The 16,928-nt window shown below is 42.0% G+C and overlaps 1 protein-coding gene across 9 annotated transcripts in view; it reads left to right on the plus strand.

The window, feature by feature from the left end:
• Positions 1 to 677: 677 nt before the first annotated feature.
• The window catches only part of TNIK (TRAF2 and NCK interacting kinase), a gene marked incomplete at both ends in the record, with an annotated part of 390,832 nt that continues 374,581 nt past the window's right edge, over positions 678 to 16,928 (plus strand). For all 9 annotated transcript variants that reach the window (XM_084231409.1, XM_084231410.1, XM_084231414.1 and 6 more), the window contains one exon: positions 678 to 734. In XM_084231409.1, coding sequence (XP_084087535.1) covers positions 678 to 734 — 57 coding nt within the window. The remainder of the gene's footprint in view (positions 735 to 16,928) is intronic.

Here is a 16,928-nt window from a genome sequence, read left to right on the forward strand (position 1 = left end):
CCATTTTACTGCAGCGCATGAATTAGGCACAAAAATAAAGCTCCCTTGTCCCTACGATCAGCACGGCAGGGTTCGGGAACAGCTTTTCAGACCCAGTTCGAATAGCACCCCCAAATCCTGGGCGGAAAAGGCGAGCGCCCCTCCCCCATCCACGCTGGTGCAGAGGGACCGGGTCAGGAAGCGCGGCCTCTCCCCAGACTCAGACCACGCCTCCTCCGCTGGTCTTACCCCCCCTTTTACTCCTCCCAGGAAGCGGTGACAGACAGTTCTGTATGGTTCTCCACCCCCATCCAACCCCCCCCCCCAGCTGAGTGGAGGAGTTGATGTGTCTCATTATAACAGCCAATGCAGCCGCCATCCACGCACAAGCAAAGAAGCATGTCCCATTTAAATACACCCACGCAGCTCCAGCGCCCTTAGCCGCTCAGGGCGCGCAGCCCACACGCACCGCGGCTCGGGGCTTGGAGATCCGTGCAGGTTGGGCTCCTGGACCCGGCGGACCGACGCGCACAGGATCGGGATCGGGTGCTGTGGGGTCGGGGTGGGCGGGGGAGGTTGGGCCCGGGGCCTCTGGCCCGATACCCGCATGAGGACGCGAGTGAAATAGACCAAGGTGGAATTTCCAAGGAAGACGCTTCGGGGTGGTTTTGTTCCATTACTACGGCGAAGAAGTAGACATGGCGAGCGACTCTCCAGCTCGCAGCCTAGATGAAATCGATCTCTCGGCTCTGAGGGTGAGCAGAACATGCTTTCTCGTTTCTTTTCAGTGGTTTGGGTCAGGGTACGTGGGCTCGGTGGGTGGCTTGGGGCGGGGGCTGGGGAATGCGGCGCGAAGGGGACCTGGATTTCGGGGTTTCCGAGCCTGCTGAGGTGCTGTGGCCAAGCAGGGACTGTGCGGTGCTGTCCTCCCTGGGTTGTGGCCGAAACTCCCCCGAGAGCGCGTGGAGCTCATGTCAGTTGCATTTTAGACCGGTGTAAGAGCATTGAAATAAAGGGTGTGTGTGAGTGTGTGTGTGTGTACACAAGCCCTGGGCAGTGGGCTTGTCCCAGGGCGCGAGCCCCGGCTGTCCTTCATGCAAAAAGAATAACAACAGCTTGAATAAAAGCACCGGTTCCTCACATTTTCGGCTACCTGCAAAATGGCATGGTGAGCCTGGCAGGTCCCCCCAAGCCAAACCTGCTGCTTCAAGGGGGCAGCTATTGCTCTGCTGATGTTGGAGAGGCACCTGCCTCCCCTTCCCCCTATTTTTTTTGCCACCCGTGCCCCGAATCCGCGGTCTCTTAAATGCCAGCCTGCCGCTCACCTTTATTTATGGGTTGAACTCCCCCCTGCCTGTGTTATCTGACTTTGTGGCTGTGACATTCCAGTTTTATGGCTGAACTTAAGCAGGTGAAAGGGATGTGTTCTCCGCTTCTCCCCAATGAGACCGGAACTCGGGGGGTGGGGGGGTGGGGAGTGAGTGTGTGAGTGTGTGTGTGTGAGTGTGCGTGTGTGTTTTCCCTCTGCCTGTGGACGATCCATTGTAGAGCACTTCCCCTATACCCCAGCCCCACTGGTTGGCGTTTTACCTTCACGTGAATTGCCTCAGACGCCGCTTCATTGTATTGACTAAGACATCACTGATCTAGAATCCATTTTGCTGTTGTTTTGAGATCAGAATCCCAGGAATCCCAGTGCAGCCTCGACGCCGCCCCACCCCCACCCCGGATCCCCACACACTCTTTCGGGGAAGGGGGCAGAGCTTTCTTGCCCTTTTAATTAGATTCTGACTGCCCGGGAGGGGGTGAAGGGTGGTGGTGATAAGGGCTCTAAGGGCTCTAGCGGGGTTCTGAGAAGGATTGGCCACCAATTTTAAGGATGGCTTCTTCTCCTGAAAGCACCCCCACCCCAACCCCAGCAAAGCAAATGCTTGTACTTGAGGCCGGAAGGGGGGAGGCGGGGGGAGGCGGGGGGAGCTGGGACGGAATTGATGGTTGCTCGCATCATAGACAAGCAGGATGATGAAGCTTGGAAGTTCACACACGCCCTCCTGAGCAATACATTGTTGCATTGATGCTAAATCTCAGGACTGTTTACCTGACGTTGCCTTCTTTTCCATGGTTATTTTGAGAGCTGTGTATATTGTCAAAGTGGTACTTTTTCTTTAGACTCCTTAATGCTCTTTTCCCCCTTCTGCTTCTCCTTAATCCTTCCATCCCAGAGGTGAGGTCTCTGCAAGGCAGTCAAGGTGTGGGGAAGGAACAGAGAGAGCATTTGAAGCTGTCTCTTCGGATAGTTGGGGAGCAGAAGCTCATTCATGTGTTATGACAGCGTACAGTCTATTTCCTGGGTGCAGAAATGCCACATTCGGTGTCTGCTGCCCCTGGGTTGGTAGCAGGCTGGGTGCTTTGACCAAGTCTCTGGCTCCCTGCTTTACCGACTGTGTGTGCGCATTTGCCCTACTTTCTGCGCTGGGAGTTGCTGCCAGCGGGTTAATCAGGTGGATGGATGGCCCCGACTTCTGGGCAGGGAGAGTGGTGAAGGGGGCGGGGGTAAGGAGCCTGAACAATGGACCAGGCTTGTGATTTCCCGAGGCGGAATCTCCACGTAGCTCTTCTAATGGAAAGCGCTCTGATGTGATTTTAAGTTGGGCTGGGTCCCAGGTGTCCCTTGTGGGCTTTTTTTCTAGGGAAGGTTTTCTGAGAAACCCACAGCAGAGAGGTTGCAGACTTATCGGCCACGGTGAGGGCTCAACTTGTGCACTTGGGGTGTAATTCACACACGGGAGGCCTGTGCTTCTGAGATCTGTATTTTGAAAAGATATTTTGGCAGAATTCACTGAATTGATCTCTGTGGCCTATGCTTAGTTTTCTGCTTCTGCATTTCTGCCTACAGGAGGTGTGGAAAGAGGGAAGGCTTCCTAAACCAGGAGCCTGGGGGGCTGCTGATGAGAGGACTTAAATGCAGATGTGCAAACAATTGCATCCCCCAGGGCTGGGGTCAGCCACCAGTCTTGTGGTGGCTGAGGTGTGCAGCCTGGAAATGGGGCCAGAGGCCACGTAAGTAATCTCCAAAATCAGAGGACAGATCATCTCTCTCTGTCTTCCCAAATTAGCAGAGGAGGCTCATCTTGATGAGAGGTCTCATTTGTTCCTAAACCCTCAGGAAAGCCTGCCTGCAGAGAACCTCCTGGGGAATGCCTGACCCCTGAAATGCAGCCAAGGTCAGTGGTTTCTAGGAGAATTTGCTGCAGGCTTACCAGTCCCTTACTGTTTCGGTGGCTCTTTAATGTACACAATCAATGCTCTTTTTGTCAACCCTGTGCTTAGTGCATTAAAAAGAGATCCTGCCTGGAGAGGCCTTTATCTTTCTCACTTTGGGGACTATTGTTCTCAGTCAGTGATCCCAGACTGGACCCAGTCTAAATTTTCTCCAAATAGCTACAATGCATACTTTAAACCAGTGTAACCCGTGACAGCATGGATCATTTAAATTATGCAAGGTTTCGATGGTTGTTTAAAAGTAAGAAAAGAGATGATCTTAATCTAGTTTTATTAGTTTTGATTTTGAGAGCTCCAGAGATAATTTAAGTCTTGGGGGATTTAGAGGTGGAAGAGGCTTGTAAAACACAGCTACTTCTTTTACTTAATACTGGGGAAGCTGAAGTCCAGAGAGGTGAAGTCTACTGTACACAGCCCCTTTTCTGGGCAGCGGTGGGGTGGGTGAGAGCTGGGTTTCCTGGCTCTTCATGCAGTGCTGTTTTCGCTAAGTCACATGGTCTGTAGCTGAATCAGAAACCAATAATACCTTTTCTGCTTGGGCACAACAAATGGCAGAGAGGAATAATTTTACCAGGGTGATGGAATATTGTCTTTGGAAAATGGAGAAACTGCTTCATATAGGTGAGCTTAAGATATGTAAAGCCAAGGAGTTTTAAGGTACCTTTGAAATCTATCTTGTCCAGGCCATCCTCCAGTTCCTCCTCTGTAGACTGAATCATCTAGACAGATGGTTGTCCTGCACGCGACCTCTCTGAAATCCATCTCCATCTGAATATATCCTAAGGAGGCAGTCTAGACATGCACATTATTCAGATGTCCTTGCATGTGAGATTTGTAGAGTTTTATGTATGTTTTCTACAATCTATGTGGAAACATACAGTATTATGGCTATAACTATCTGTGTGGGTGTATGAAATGTGTGTATACATATATCCATAGGCTACAGAAAACAATCTACTCATTTAAACCCAGGGCTTGAGTCATTTTCCTTCAAGATGTAGCAGTATTAAAAGAAATGAAATTTGCCAACGGTGTGCTTTATTACAGATGAGGTGAGATCAGCCCAGAAAGCTTTTTGGAGATTAGCATATATGTGAATCTAAGCACCTTGGCTGTCCTTAGCTTGGCCCAAAGGGTAAGGCATTCAAGGCCAAGACAGGCCACTGCTGACTTCATACTCCAGGTTTCTGCCAGGAATCACACTCACTTTTCTATTTGAACAGAATTAGATGACCTCTGCTTGTCTCTCCCCCTTTCTCTTGCCCCCTAGTGGGCCTAGATAATTTTTTCTCTATCAAAACCAATTGGATTGAAGAATGGCGCACATCTGGAAGACTGCATACACCCTTCCTGCTATACTTTTAGTGTTTGTTTTATAATGGTGTGGGTTTTCTTTTTGACTGCTCACAAACTTTTAGCTCCTTGAGGGTAGAGGCTAGGTCTTGTTCATCTTTGCGCCTTTCATCCCAATTAGTTGGGGTGTAAATGAATGCATGCATATTAAGTGAATGCAGTAGACTTAACATGGTTCTGTGTCCACATCTTATTAGTTCTGTAACTTCAGGTAAGTCATTCAACCATAATTAACTTAAAAATGAGAATGATCACACCTCTTTGCTTTCCTTATATGCGGGCTTTCAGACATTGTATTTATGACAACATTTTGAGAACTAGAAGGTGCTGTACGTGCTATATACTATTCCATGATTAAATCGAATTTATGGGAAACTTGATTCTACCATTTGACCCCAATGGTAACATTTGACATTCTAACATTTGACCCCAATGATTGTACCTAATAGAAAACGATGCTGAGAAAAAAATATCAAAAAGTCCTGCCTCTTTTTTAATAGTCCCTTCTCTTGTGTGCTACTATGACTTTCTGTTTCTCTGATGCCTGAGCTTGAGCTTTACCTGAGGATCAGCATTCATTACATAGGAGGTGAGCTCAGCTCAGAAGCTGTTTGAGGATTAGCATATTTCTAAGCCATATCAAGTATCAGCATTAGTCATCAAAACCTATTTCATTTTTGTGCATTTACCCTTTTTTTTTTATGGACTGGCCATTCAGACATAAACACATTAGTTATGCCTGTACCCTTTCAAAATTTGTTTGTTGGGTGTGGAAGTGTGCACATGCAGTGATAAATACTACTAGTCCAGAATTTAAAACCTAGTGATCAGAGATCTCACGGAGCTTAAGGAAATCTTGAAACATGAACTCATTACCCCAGAGCACTTATTTAAATTTGGTCTTAAATAAGAGTTTAGTATATTGTAGGGATTGATAAGATAGTAATATATAATATATTGATGATAAGCATAGCAGTTTTTAAATTAGATCCATTAATTTTTTAGGGATATTAAGCAGGTTTTTTTTTGTAATGACATTGCCTCATTATAAAATGGGGTGTAGTGATAGTTGTATTAACATCTTAACATCAGAGAAATTTTTCTGTACATAATATTTTCAGTAGTCAGCATTAACTGGACTAATTTTAGTGCAAAAGCTGAATATAAGTCATGGTTGTTGTTTGCATAATTATCTACTTAGGAGGTCATGCAATATTTTGTTGATGAAAGAATACCTAACATTTGTTCTTCATGGATAGATCACATTTCCTCCCACATCACCCTTATCTGTAAGGCTCTTTGAAATCTTGTAATTGTCAGTCCTGCCGGTTGGCCCTTTCTTCTTTCTCTGCCCAGGAATTGATCTTCTGTGCCATTCTTGTTTTGACACTGTTCCTTCTCCAGTGATAGTGGTTTCTGAAGTCCACTGGCTTTGAGCTGCTGTGATTGAATCATGGCTCCTATGTCTAGCTGAGTCTGATCGAATTTGGGGAAACTTAAGTCTTGAAAGATTCTTTCATGTCAAATCATTTCCTCCTTTTCTGTGGGGGAAGTAGCTCTCTGAGAACAGGGCCTGAACTAGCAGTGTGCTGAGAATTCCAAGAAAATCTGGGTGATATTTTTTGAATGAAATGTTATTCTGCACATATAAATATAAGGTTCGTAGTGGCGAGAGAGGGAGGACTTAAATAGAAAATGTTGGATGAATTCCGCTTGTAATTTCTTCCATTCTGGCTGGAAGCTTATTTGCCTCTAGAAAAAAAAAAAAAAAAAAAGATTCTCTACGTACTATTTACATGCCAGGCTGTCTGCAGTCATCTCAAGCATGTGTCCTGCGAGTCTCACATGATATTTCACCCCAACCTTAAAATTCCTTCCTTGATAATCTGCTGGATGACCCTGGCCTTCATCCTGCCTTGCAACCTCTGGACTTACTCTTTCCTGGGCGGTGCCCATGACCTGGTCGCTTGTGTCTCCACCACTAGTCTCGTCCATTCCTTCCGTCCATATTAGTCTTCCTGAAGCAGTTTCAGTCTGGCCTTCGCTGACTCCTCACACACTACAGAACAAAGACCAGACTCTTCAACCCAGCCTCAAGACCCACCATCATTTAGCTGTGCCTCCTACCATGCACTGCAGTTTTAATAATCATTCCTCAACTCTTGCCTCAGGGAACAACTTCCTTTACCTCAGGGACGCTCTTCAAGGGGCACACACCTTACCTCATTCTCCCTTTCTATGTGTAGTGCCTTAGCACTAACCATTCAGATGCTCCCTTTTCCATGAAATTGTCTCTAATTTCTCTTAGAAATTAGAAATGACCTCACACTTCTATTGGAAATTTAAGAACTTCCTCATCTGGGGTTGTGTGCACTACTGGACAGCAGGCTTTGTGAAGGCAAGATATATATTTGAGTTTCTTGGGAATCTCCACTGGAATGAGTCTGGGGCTCCAGGACCCAGAAAATGTAGACAGTGAAAGAGAGCAACAAAATGAAGAATTGTTGTTTATTTAATTAAAAACAAATTTTCCTTGTACTCGTTATAAAAGCAAAACATGGCCATTATTTAAAATTTAGAAAAATGGGGGAAAGACAAATAGAATTCTCAAATCATCCACATTTGCAATTTCCACTGATCACGCATACCTTGTGACCTGTGACTTGGTAGTTCTTTTCTACTCATAACTAAGTAGATAGCTGAAGATAATCAATATCATGTTATATGTATTATCTCAGCCTTTTTTAAAAATGTAGTCCTCAGCCTTTTTGCATGCTATTAATGTTTTTCCAATGGCATCATTTTAAGAACTTTATCATGGGGAATTTTAAAATTCAATAAAAGTAGACAGCATATTGGAATGCTCACCATTGCTGATGGGAATATAAAATGGTGTAGCCACTTTGGAAAACAGGTTGGCAGTTCCTCAAAATGTTAAATATAGAGTCACCATGTGACCCAGCAGGTCTCCTCTTAGCTATATACCCGAGAGAATTGAAAACATATATCCACACAAAAAAACTTGTATGCAAATGTTTACACTAGCATTATTTGTAATAGCTCCAATATGGAAGCAACCCAAATGGCCATCAGTTGATGAATGAATAAATGAAATATAGTGTAGCCACACAATGGAATAGTATTTAGCAATAAAGGGAGGTACTGATACATACTGCAACATGGGTGAACATTGTGCTAAGTGAAAGAAGCCAGTAACAAGGCCACATGTTATGATTCCATTTCTATGCAACATTCGGAGTAGGCAAATTCATAGACATAAAGGACATTAGTACATGCTGGAGCTGGGGGGAGAGGAAAGTGGGGAAGCAGGACGAGGAGAAAGAAGGAGTGGGGAGTATCTGCTGAAATCTGAAGTTGACTAGAAGTGATGGCTGCTGAATCTGTAGATGTGCTACAATCACTTGTGCCTTTCAAGAGGGTGAATTTTATGGAATGAAAATTAAATCTCAATAAAACTGTTACTTAAAATGTAGACAATTTTATAGTATAATGTGCCCCCCAGCTTAACAATTATCCACTTGTGACCAATTTGTTTTATCTATATCCTCATCTATATCTGCTTCCATATTATTTTGAAGCATCTTATTTCACATAAATATTTCAGTATGAGTGCTCTTAAAATGAATAGTCACAATACTAGTATCATTAAAAAAATTAGTGTGTAATTTTTAATTTCTTCAAAGTGTTCAAATTTCTAATATATTTTTAAGTGACTGTTTAACATTTAATTGTGGGGATGTCATAAACATTCTATTGGTGAAGGTGTAGGTTATTCCTGAACTTTGAACGCTTACAAATCGTGCGTCAATAAATATCCTTGGAAGTTTTTCTATACATCTGTTTCCTTGTTATAATGAGTTTATTATGAATGTTTATGAATATCTCTAAGATTTTTAACATGGTTAAATTACCTTCCAATTTCTTGTAAGCTGATGTATTTCAGTTATAGAAGAATGAGTGAAGCTTAAAAAAAATCAATTAAGTTTACCAAAAGATATAGAGCTACTAAATGGCCAACCTGATGACTAACTTGCCCCAACGTCACTGCTGATATTGATTTCCCTGGTCATAATTTGACCTTGTCCTGACATCAGACTTATCAGATATATTATTTCTCTGGGTTCGCAAATTTCCTAGAAGACTTTGGCGAGGGGAACATGATCTTTTTGATGAACTGTGTGATAAAGAGTTACTTTCAGAGTATTCTTCTTTGTGATTTGTTTTATAAATAACCAAGGTCAGTTCAGGTTGTTGTTAATTGTTCTTTTTCTTGCCTTAACAACTAAAAACAAAATATGAACTATTTTGGGATTAGCAGTGATTTCCTTAAGCATTTCATAGAGAAGAAGTTTTACCTGTAATTCTCTCTGAAAATCATCCAAGAAGGCTGTTTAGAGGATAGGTAGGGGCCTCCCTGGTGGCGCAAGGGGTTAAGTCACAGCAGGATGAGGTGACTCACATGTTGTAGCAGACCTCTACTGACTTGCCCGCTGCTCCCCTCAGTGTGTATTATAGTCAGTCTGCCTGTTCTGCTCCCTAATGTCTCTGGTGAATCCTCTCCCCCCTCCCCGCACCTCTAACCTGTACCCCAGTTCTTGTATGCGTAAATAATTTTTTTTTAAAGATTTACTTATTTATACAAGAACTGGGGTACAGGCCAGATGCACGGTAGGGTGAGATGATTCACCAGTGACAGAGTGGGGACCAGAACAGGCAGACTGACGAAATACACTGCTGAGGGGAGAAGCGGGCGCGACAGGAGAGGTCTGCTGTCCATGTGGGACCCTCGCCGGCTGGCTGGGATCGAACTGGCGTTGCAGAGGCTGCAGACAGCTTCACAGCGCTGCGCTCAACCACCTGCGCCACCAGGGGAGGCCCAATAAATAATTCTTTAAAAAAAAAAAAAAAGAGAAGATATGTAGAACCAGACTCAAAGATTTCTAATTTTTATGAAATGGAGAACACTGAATTTGTGATTATCACAAAAGATAACAAGGCGAGTCATACGCCATGATATACTGGGGTCCATGCTCAGCCTTGATCTGCCAGAAAATGATTAAAATCAAATCTTGAGTTACCTTCTTTTTCAGATGGATATAGATATTTTAAGATTACAGTGGAGAAAAAGGAAGATGAAACTGGCAACCAAAAGAGTTAAGAGTCTTGTGTTTTGGCCCACTATCTGCTTCCCACCTGGTTTATAAGTAAGAAACTATTAAAATTGACATAATTTTTTGGCTGTCAGTCTTGCAGAGGCCAATAGCCTTGATTTACTAGATTTTATTACCTAGCCCTCCATTTAAAATTCTAGTAAATTACTTATGCCTGGGGTAAAAATCAAGAGCTTCACATGGGCATGGTTTCATCATTTCTACTTCTAGGCATTTTTTTTTTAAGCTGCCTGTAATCAAATTATAGCAGTGTGGTGGGTGGAATAGGTTGTAAGCAGTAATTGCAAACTGTATTTAAATAATAATAATAATATTTAGCATTTATAGAGCACTTTATATCTTCAAAGTACTTGCAAACATTATCTAATTAAATACCCTCTCTGATTATAATCTAGATATAAATACACTTAAATCCAGAACAAGTTCGTGAGAAAAGTATGCATTTGAAAGTTATTGCTAGTATGTTTTGAAGACCATGCAGTGATAGGAAAGTTAGAGTTTGGGATTCTGTTGGATTGTTCTTGTGTATTCTTTTATTGAGCCTGGTGGTAGGATTTGATTATGTATTATCAACTCCTCTGTTTGATTTATGATCTTTAAGGACTGAATGCTGATCATGGCCCTGTTTCTTACAGACACTAAAATATAAACAAAGTAAATAAGCTTTAAAATGAATTCCCTCACTACATTTGGTGCCCAGGCCTCAGACAAAACTCCCATTAGTAAGTGAAATGAAGTAGGGTAGTATGAGCAAGAAGGCTATGCATTGTGGTTTAGTAATTTCTATCTGAGAAAAATAGATTAAACTGCACAGTGGGATACATAATAGAGAAATGCATTGGAGAAATGAAATGTCTTATTTTGACTGTACTAATGATTTCTTGCTGTTTTGGACATGTGTCTGTGCATTGTCCCCTGCACTCTGTCCTATGTTGACGATTGTAACAGTGTTTAGAGCATAGACCTATATGCTTTACACAGTGGGTAGTAGAGGATTCTGCAGCTGGTAGAGTTTCAGTAAATGTAATGCTGTGCGTTGTCATTTTCTGCTGCCTAGGTGAGGTTCACAAAGGGAGAGCCCTGGATTAGAAACTTCGTGATCCTCTCTGGTCCAGCCTCTCTGACCTACTGAATCAGAAACTCAGCAGGAGCTCTCATATTGTCCTCATGGATCTTGGAGCATAATGGGAGGGAGAAGCTTATGTAAAGGAAATAATCACAGAAATAAGCACTGAAATATAAGTTGCTTTGGAAAAACAGGACAAAAGCACAGAACTTTGAGAATGCCTGCCTGAAACTGTTGCAGAGTAGGAAATGGTAGTTTATATAAGGTAACAGCATCTTTTTCACAAGACATTTGGTCTGAAATTGTGGAAGGCACATATTTTTAGGAATATGGAATTAAAAATTCCACTCTAATATATTATATGCATTTGAATTTTGTAAGAAAGGGAGATACTTGAGAGGGGAAAGTTTGCAACTTCCAATGATAATCCGGGACTGTTCTTTGCCTTGCCAATCTTTTACTAGTGAGTTTATTCAGTGGGCAGAAAAGCCCCTCCCTCATGATCAAGAAGATGCGTCCTTCTGGTGTTCATTTCCTGTTTTTCTCTGTGGGCCTGTAGGGATTCAGTTTAAGCCCCAGGAGGTGCTGACATTTGCCTAGAAGAGAAAAAAGAATCCATACTCTCAAATTCTCAGACCCACTTTTGTTTGAAGCCTGAAATCTTTGGATTATTTATTTTTTGAGACTTGGTAAATGGAATGGACTTTTAGAATTGGGACAATTGATTAAGGATTTCCTTACTAAAAAATTCCATAGATTTTCTTTGTAACGATAATTCATGAATACCTCTTACCTGGCCACAAAGATGTCCTGTGCAATTATTTCATTCAAGTTCTTAAGCACACTTATATTGTTAAATCTATGTATTTGGGTGAAGATTGATGACTATTAATGCTGTAAAAGCATTTTATATATAGCTTGATAATGAGCATGTATTAAAATTGTATTTCATACTGATGTTTAGGAAAGAGGCTTTTAAAAATGTTCATTCAAAGACCGCCTTTGGAAGATCAATTTTAAAGGAATAGACATGATTGGATAATCTTCATAAGACTGGATATAAGTGTGTTCGTTTAAAGGTGATTACATTTTTCATAATACTGACAATTGGGGGAACAGATAAAACTTTCTCAGAAGAGATCTTAATATTATTAAAGTAGCAAGGAATTTGTGCAAGAACTTTAATTGGGGATGTTAATTACTCTTTAGATGAGGCAGTGACTTTATTACATCATTTAAGAAGTTCTCTCTGGAATGAAGTTTGAGTCTTGTCTCCCGTAGTTTTGTCTCCCAAGTGTCAACATCTTGGCCTTTGTCTAAGGAACTTAACAGATTTGAAATGGTTTTCTTGAAGTGTTTCTATCCTGTTCTTAGCACGCTGTTGAGATCACATACACTGTTACCTAGTTGAAGGGCCCGAAAGTTTGCAAGTAGCCACATTTGGTGATTCAGTTGAACTTCTAAGACATTCTTCATGGTCAGAGGCTTTGTTTACAGTGGTGCCCTGGTGGTGCTGGTGTTGCTGTCCTACCCTGTGGTTGATGAGGTCGAAGACAAGTGCTCTCTGTTCCTCAAAGACCAACCTCTCTTCTGTTTTCTTAAATGTGTAGCACCAGTCAGAGATAACTTTTCTTTGCCTGCAGCCAAGGAAACAAAAGAGTGCATGCTCTCCTGGAGTTTAATTCCAGATGCTACTCTGGGAGGGAAGCCTGCACACACCTTAGTTGAACAATATATAGACTCTCTGAGAATAATGTAAAGATGCTGGTATTATAGTCAGCATTTCTTGAATGTAAACAGCTTTTGTTTTTGGAAAAGAACATGAAAGTGTGAAATACAGAAGTCTACACATTTTGGTGGGAGGTGAGGGGGACAGAAAGGAAAATCAGTGTTTCTTTAAAATCATGGTAAATCTATCTTAGTTACTCCTTTGTTTTTCTTGAGTGACTGCAAATTAGCAGGGGAAATCTCCTGGAACCTAACCAGCTGGCTACTTAAACCTGCATTTAAACTATTGCACCAAAAAAGTGCTACTGGATAATTAGCATAGGTGCTCATGGCTAGGGAAAAAAAGTCTCTCCCAAGAAGGAAGCCTCTGTGAAGAGAGGAAATTGTACTTGCTCAGTGACATATATAGGACACTTGAAATAAAAATGTTAGCGGGACAGAGATGGAAGCTCCAGATAGGGAGGTTGTTTTCTAGATTGGAAAAGTGCAGGGGAAGGGATTTGAAAGCTTGCTATCCTTTTGGTCTCTGAATTAAAAGTTCTTGCCAGTTCTCATCCTCTCTATTAATTTGTGTGTGTTTGTAAAAGGTACCCAGGGTTTTCAGAGCAGCAGGCGTGTTCCAGTGACTATTCTCTATCCCCTTGAGGTCAAATCTGTTTCTTTTTTTTCTAGAGGTAGGGTCTCAGCTTTGTAGCTCTTCACCTGCTACAATGCAAGTTGCATCAGATTTAAAGAGATATTCGATCTTTCTGGTTCGTGACTTTCACTGCTATATTTTGTAAGGGCTGTGGGTTTGCAAAATTCACAATTAGGACTTTGTCCCCTTGGAGACTATTTAAAGTGTGAGGCACAGTCTCATTTGTCTTGTGTGACTCCTTGAAAACTCACCTTTGACAAATATTTTGGTCAAATTTTCTGTAACTGTTTGTTGTTCTGTATGGTTGTTCAGTATTTTTTAACACTAAATATTTCAAGCATTTTTCAAATCAACATCTCTGATCATATTTTTATAAATTTCAGTGAAATTTGGAGTGTGCATAAATCTAGAGGCCTTGAACTCTTTAAGATTGCAGGACTGTTGGTTAAAACTTTATTCAGACTACACTTCATGCCATAATAAATGTAAATGTTGATTTAAAAATGTATATGAGAAGGGGCTTCCTCTGCAGCACAGGTTTGATCCCGGTCTGAAGGAGAGATACCCACATGGCGTGGCAGACCTCTCCTGTCTTGCCCCCTGCTCCCCTCAGCAGTGTATTTCAGTCTGCCTGTTCTGTTCCCAACACTGTCTCTGGTGAATCCTCTCACCCTCCTGCACATCTGGCCTGTACCCGGTTCTTGTATGAATGAATAAATAAATTAAAAAAAAAGTATCTGAAAGTGTGGACAAACTGGAATTCTCCTATTTTGGTATGGGAAACTTTTTGACTGTTTTTGAAAAAGTTAAATACAAATTTGCTACATGACCCAGCATTTCTACTTCTGAGTATCCACCCAAGAGAAGTAAAAATATATGTCCACACAAAAACATGTACATGTGAAAAAAAAAAAAAAAAACCACCCAAATCTAGAAATAGTCTATCACTATCTGATGAACAGGTGAATAGAATGTGGTGGAATATAATGGAATATTACTGTGTAATAAAAAGTAGTGAAGTACATATGCATAGGCTATAATATAGATATTATGCTACGTAAATGAAGCCACACACAAAAGATCATGTATTGTATTATTCCATTTATATGAAATGCTGAGAAAAGGTGAATCTATGGAGAAAGAATGCAGATTAGTGGTTGGCTAGGGCTGGAGGTGGAAACCAAGTGTGATAATAAAAGAGCTTGTGGGATTTTTTTTGAGGTGATTAGATGGTGGTGACATGAGTGAATTTTATGGTATGTAAATTATACTCAATAAAGCTGTTAAAATATAATGGGGCTGAGACATTGCTTCATAGTTGGCCCTGCGCCACACACCATGAGGGCAAATGCCCCAGTCCAGTTGCTCCAGTATTTCTAGGAAGGCCATCTCTTAAACATCTGGGGTGCAGAAGCTCTGGCCCTGTCTTCTGCTCTCTGCCTCCCTCATGTCATCTCTTATTTTACAGGGCTTCTCATATTTTGTAAAAGTAGCGATAATCATTTCATTCAAGATAAGGTATCCCTGATAACCTCTCTTCCCCTCAGAGAAAGGAGGACTTTGGAGCCAGGCCTAGGATAATTCTTCCTGTCTGAACCCATTGCTCACCGAACTGCTTTCAGTCCTTTCGGTGTTTCACGCTGTTCCCCTCTGTGCTGTTGAACATGTGTTGCTCTGGAAGTTTCCTCTAGTCCCCATTTGTTAACAGGTACTTTTTGTTTATCACCCTACCCCCATTCCCCCCAGGAAACTTATCTCCAAAAAGGCTGGGCCTATGTTTTATTTATTCTCCTATCTAATTATTAATGAAACAAATTACTTCTTATGACTTACAGCATAAGGCTAAACACTTTAACTTAGCAAGGTCCTCTATGATCTCATTGTTCCCTACTTTTTGACAATATCAACAGTCACCACCCCACTTCCTCTTAGAGTGCACTAACCCAATGTTTTTCTTTTTCTTTTCTTTTTAAGATTTATTTTTTACTTATTTATGCATATAAGAACTGGGGTGTAGGCCAGAGGTGTGGGAGTAAGAGGATTCACCAGAGACAGAGTGGGGAAACAAAACAGTCAGATCCACTGAGATCCACTGAGATCTACTGCTGAGGGGAGCAGCAGGTGAGATTCCTAGGAGAGGTCTGCTGTGCCATGTGGGTTAGCTCCCTGGTCCAGGATCAATTTCATGCTGCTGTGTTTGGCAAGAGCTTGATAGTGCTGAGACTAACCCTTGCACCACCAGGAAGGCCCAACCCAGAGTTTTTCAAATTGTACTGAGCTGGGTAATGAATTTAATGGGCTGCAATCAGCTTTTTTAAAAAAAATTAGAACAGAGTAAAAAGTTTTAGCATATACATAGTGCATATGAGAGTGTTAGGTTACAGTGTAGAATGTATTACAGGGTATGGGGATTAAAAGTTTGAAATTCTCTGCTGTAGCTCAATACAGAGGACTGCTTAAGACTCAACGAGTGGGGTTTTAATTGACAAATTCTAGTTCAGTCATCAAGTCTTGGCCACAGATCTGTACCTTTAATGTATGATTCAGATGTATACATGGTCTGTATTTGAAGAAACTATGACAAACTGCAGTTTCTGACATCCACCTAGTTGATCTAGGTCTGTTGATTAATTAAACACCTACTATGTGCCAGAAGCAATGCCAAGGCCCAGCAGACTCAAGAGAGACAGTACAGCTGTAAGACAAATGAGTGCGTGTGTTGCTCCTTCTGCTTGGGAATCCCCATCCATCTCTCCTCCACTCTGTGATGAAAAGCCATTCATCTTTCAAAAGTTTTTAACTCAGTAAAATTAGACTTGTTTTCTACTACTCTTTATAAAGTTAAGTGACATTTGGTGTCTATGTAGAGATTTGAAGAATACAGGAAGCTAAAAGAAGGTATGATTACTTGAGAACAGGAATTCTCCAGCTCTGCAGGAGCAGGGCAGCTGGGTGGCCAGTGGAGGGTTGAAAGGGTCAGCAAGAAGTTGGTGGAAATTGCCATAGGCACCATGGCCAGGAGAGCACTCTGGGAAATGTGAGAAAGGGAAAAGGCTTGGCAAGTTTCCAGAAGTAGCACACCTGGGTGGGAGTTCAGAGTCAGTTATCAATGTCGTCATCTTAGGCTCACATGGTCTTGGATGTCATAAAAACAGAGAGAGAGAAACCAGGGAAACTTTGGATTATGCACTGGAAGATTGTCAGGAGGAGCCTGCAGGCCTGTACCCTGTACCACTGAGGTTGGAGGGGCTGAGGATGGCCCTTCCTGTGAGCAGCTGGGGTGTTCATGAAATCAGTGAAAACTGAGCACAAATTTAACTTTTGGGGCTGCTTGTTCCAGATGCTGAGCGAGCAGCAGGCAGGCAGGTAGCCCAGGCTGGTCGCTCCTGTTGGTTTTGCTTAGGGTACAGGCTTAGTTCTCAGCTTTTGGGTTCCCAAAATATGCTGTGATCAGAGCACCAAGTCTCCAGATATACAACATGTGGATGCACCTGACACTGATGGGGAGCACAATTTCTAGAATAATAATTATAATGATAGCAACATCTATGTTTTTAGCTAATGCCCTTTGCAAACTCTTGCCACGTGTGAGGCACAGGGCTGATTATTTTAAAAGTCCGATCTCATTAGTACAGCACATTTTGTGATTTATGTTCTTCTTCCACAGATGTAGCAACTGAGCCATAGGTTT

Source organism: Talpa europaea, assembly GCF_964194135.1.
Source record: "Talpa europaea genome assembly, chromosome: 4".
NCBI classification, from domain to species: Eukaryota; Metazoa; Chordata; class Mammalia; order Eulipotyphla; family Talpidae; genus Talpa; species Talpa europaea.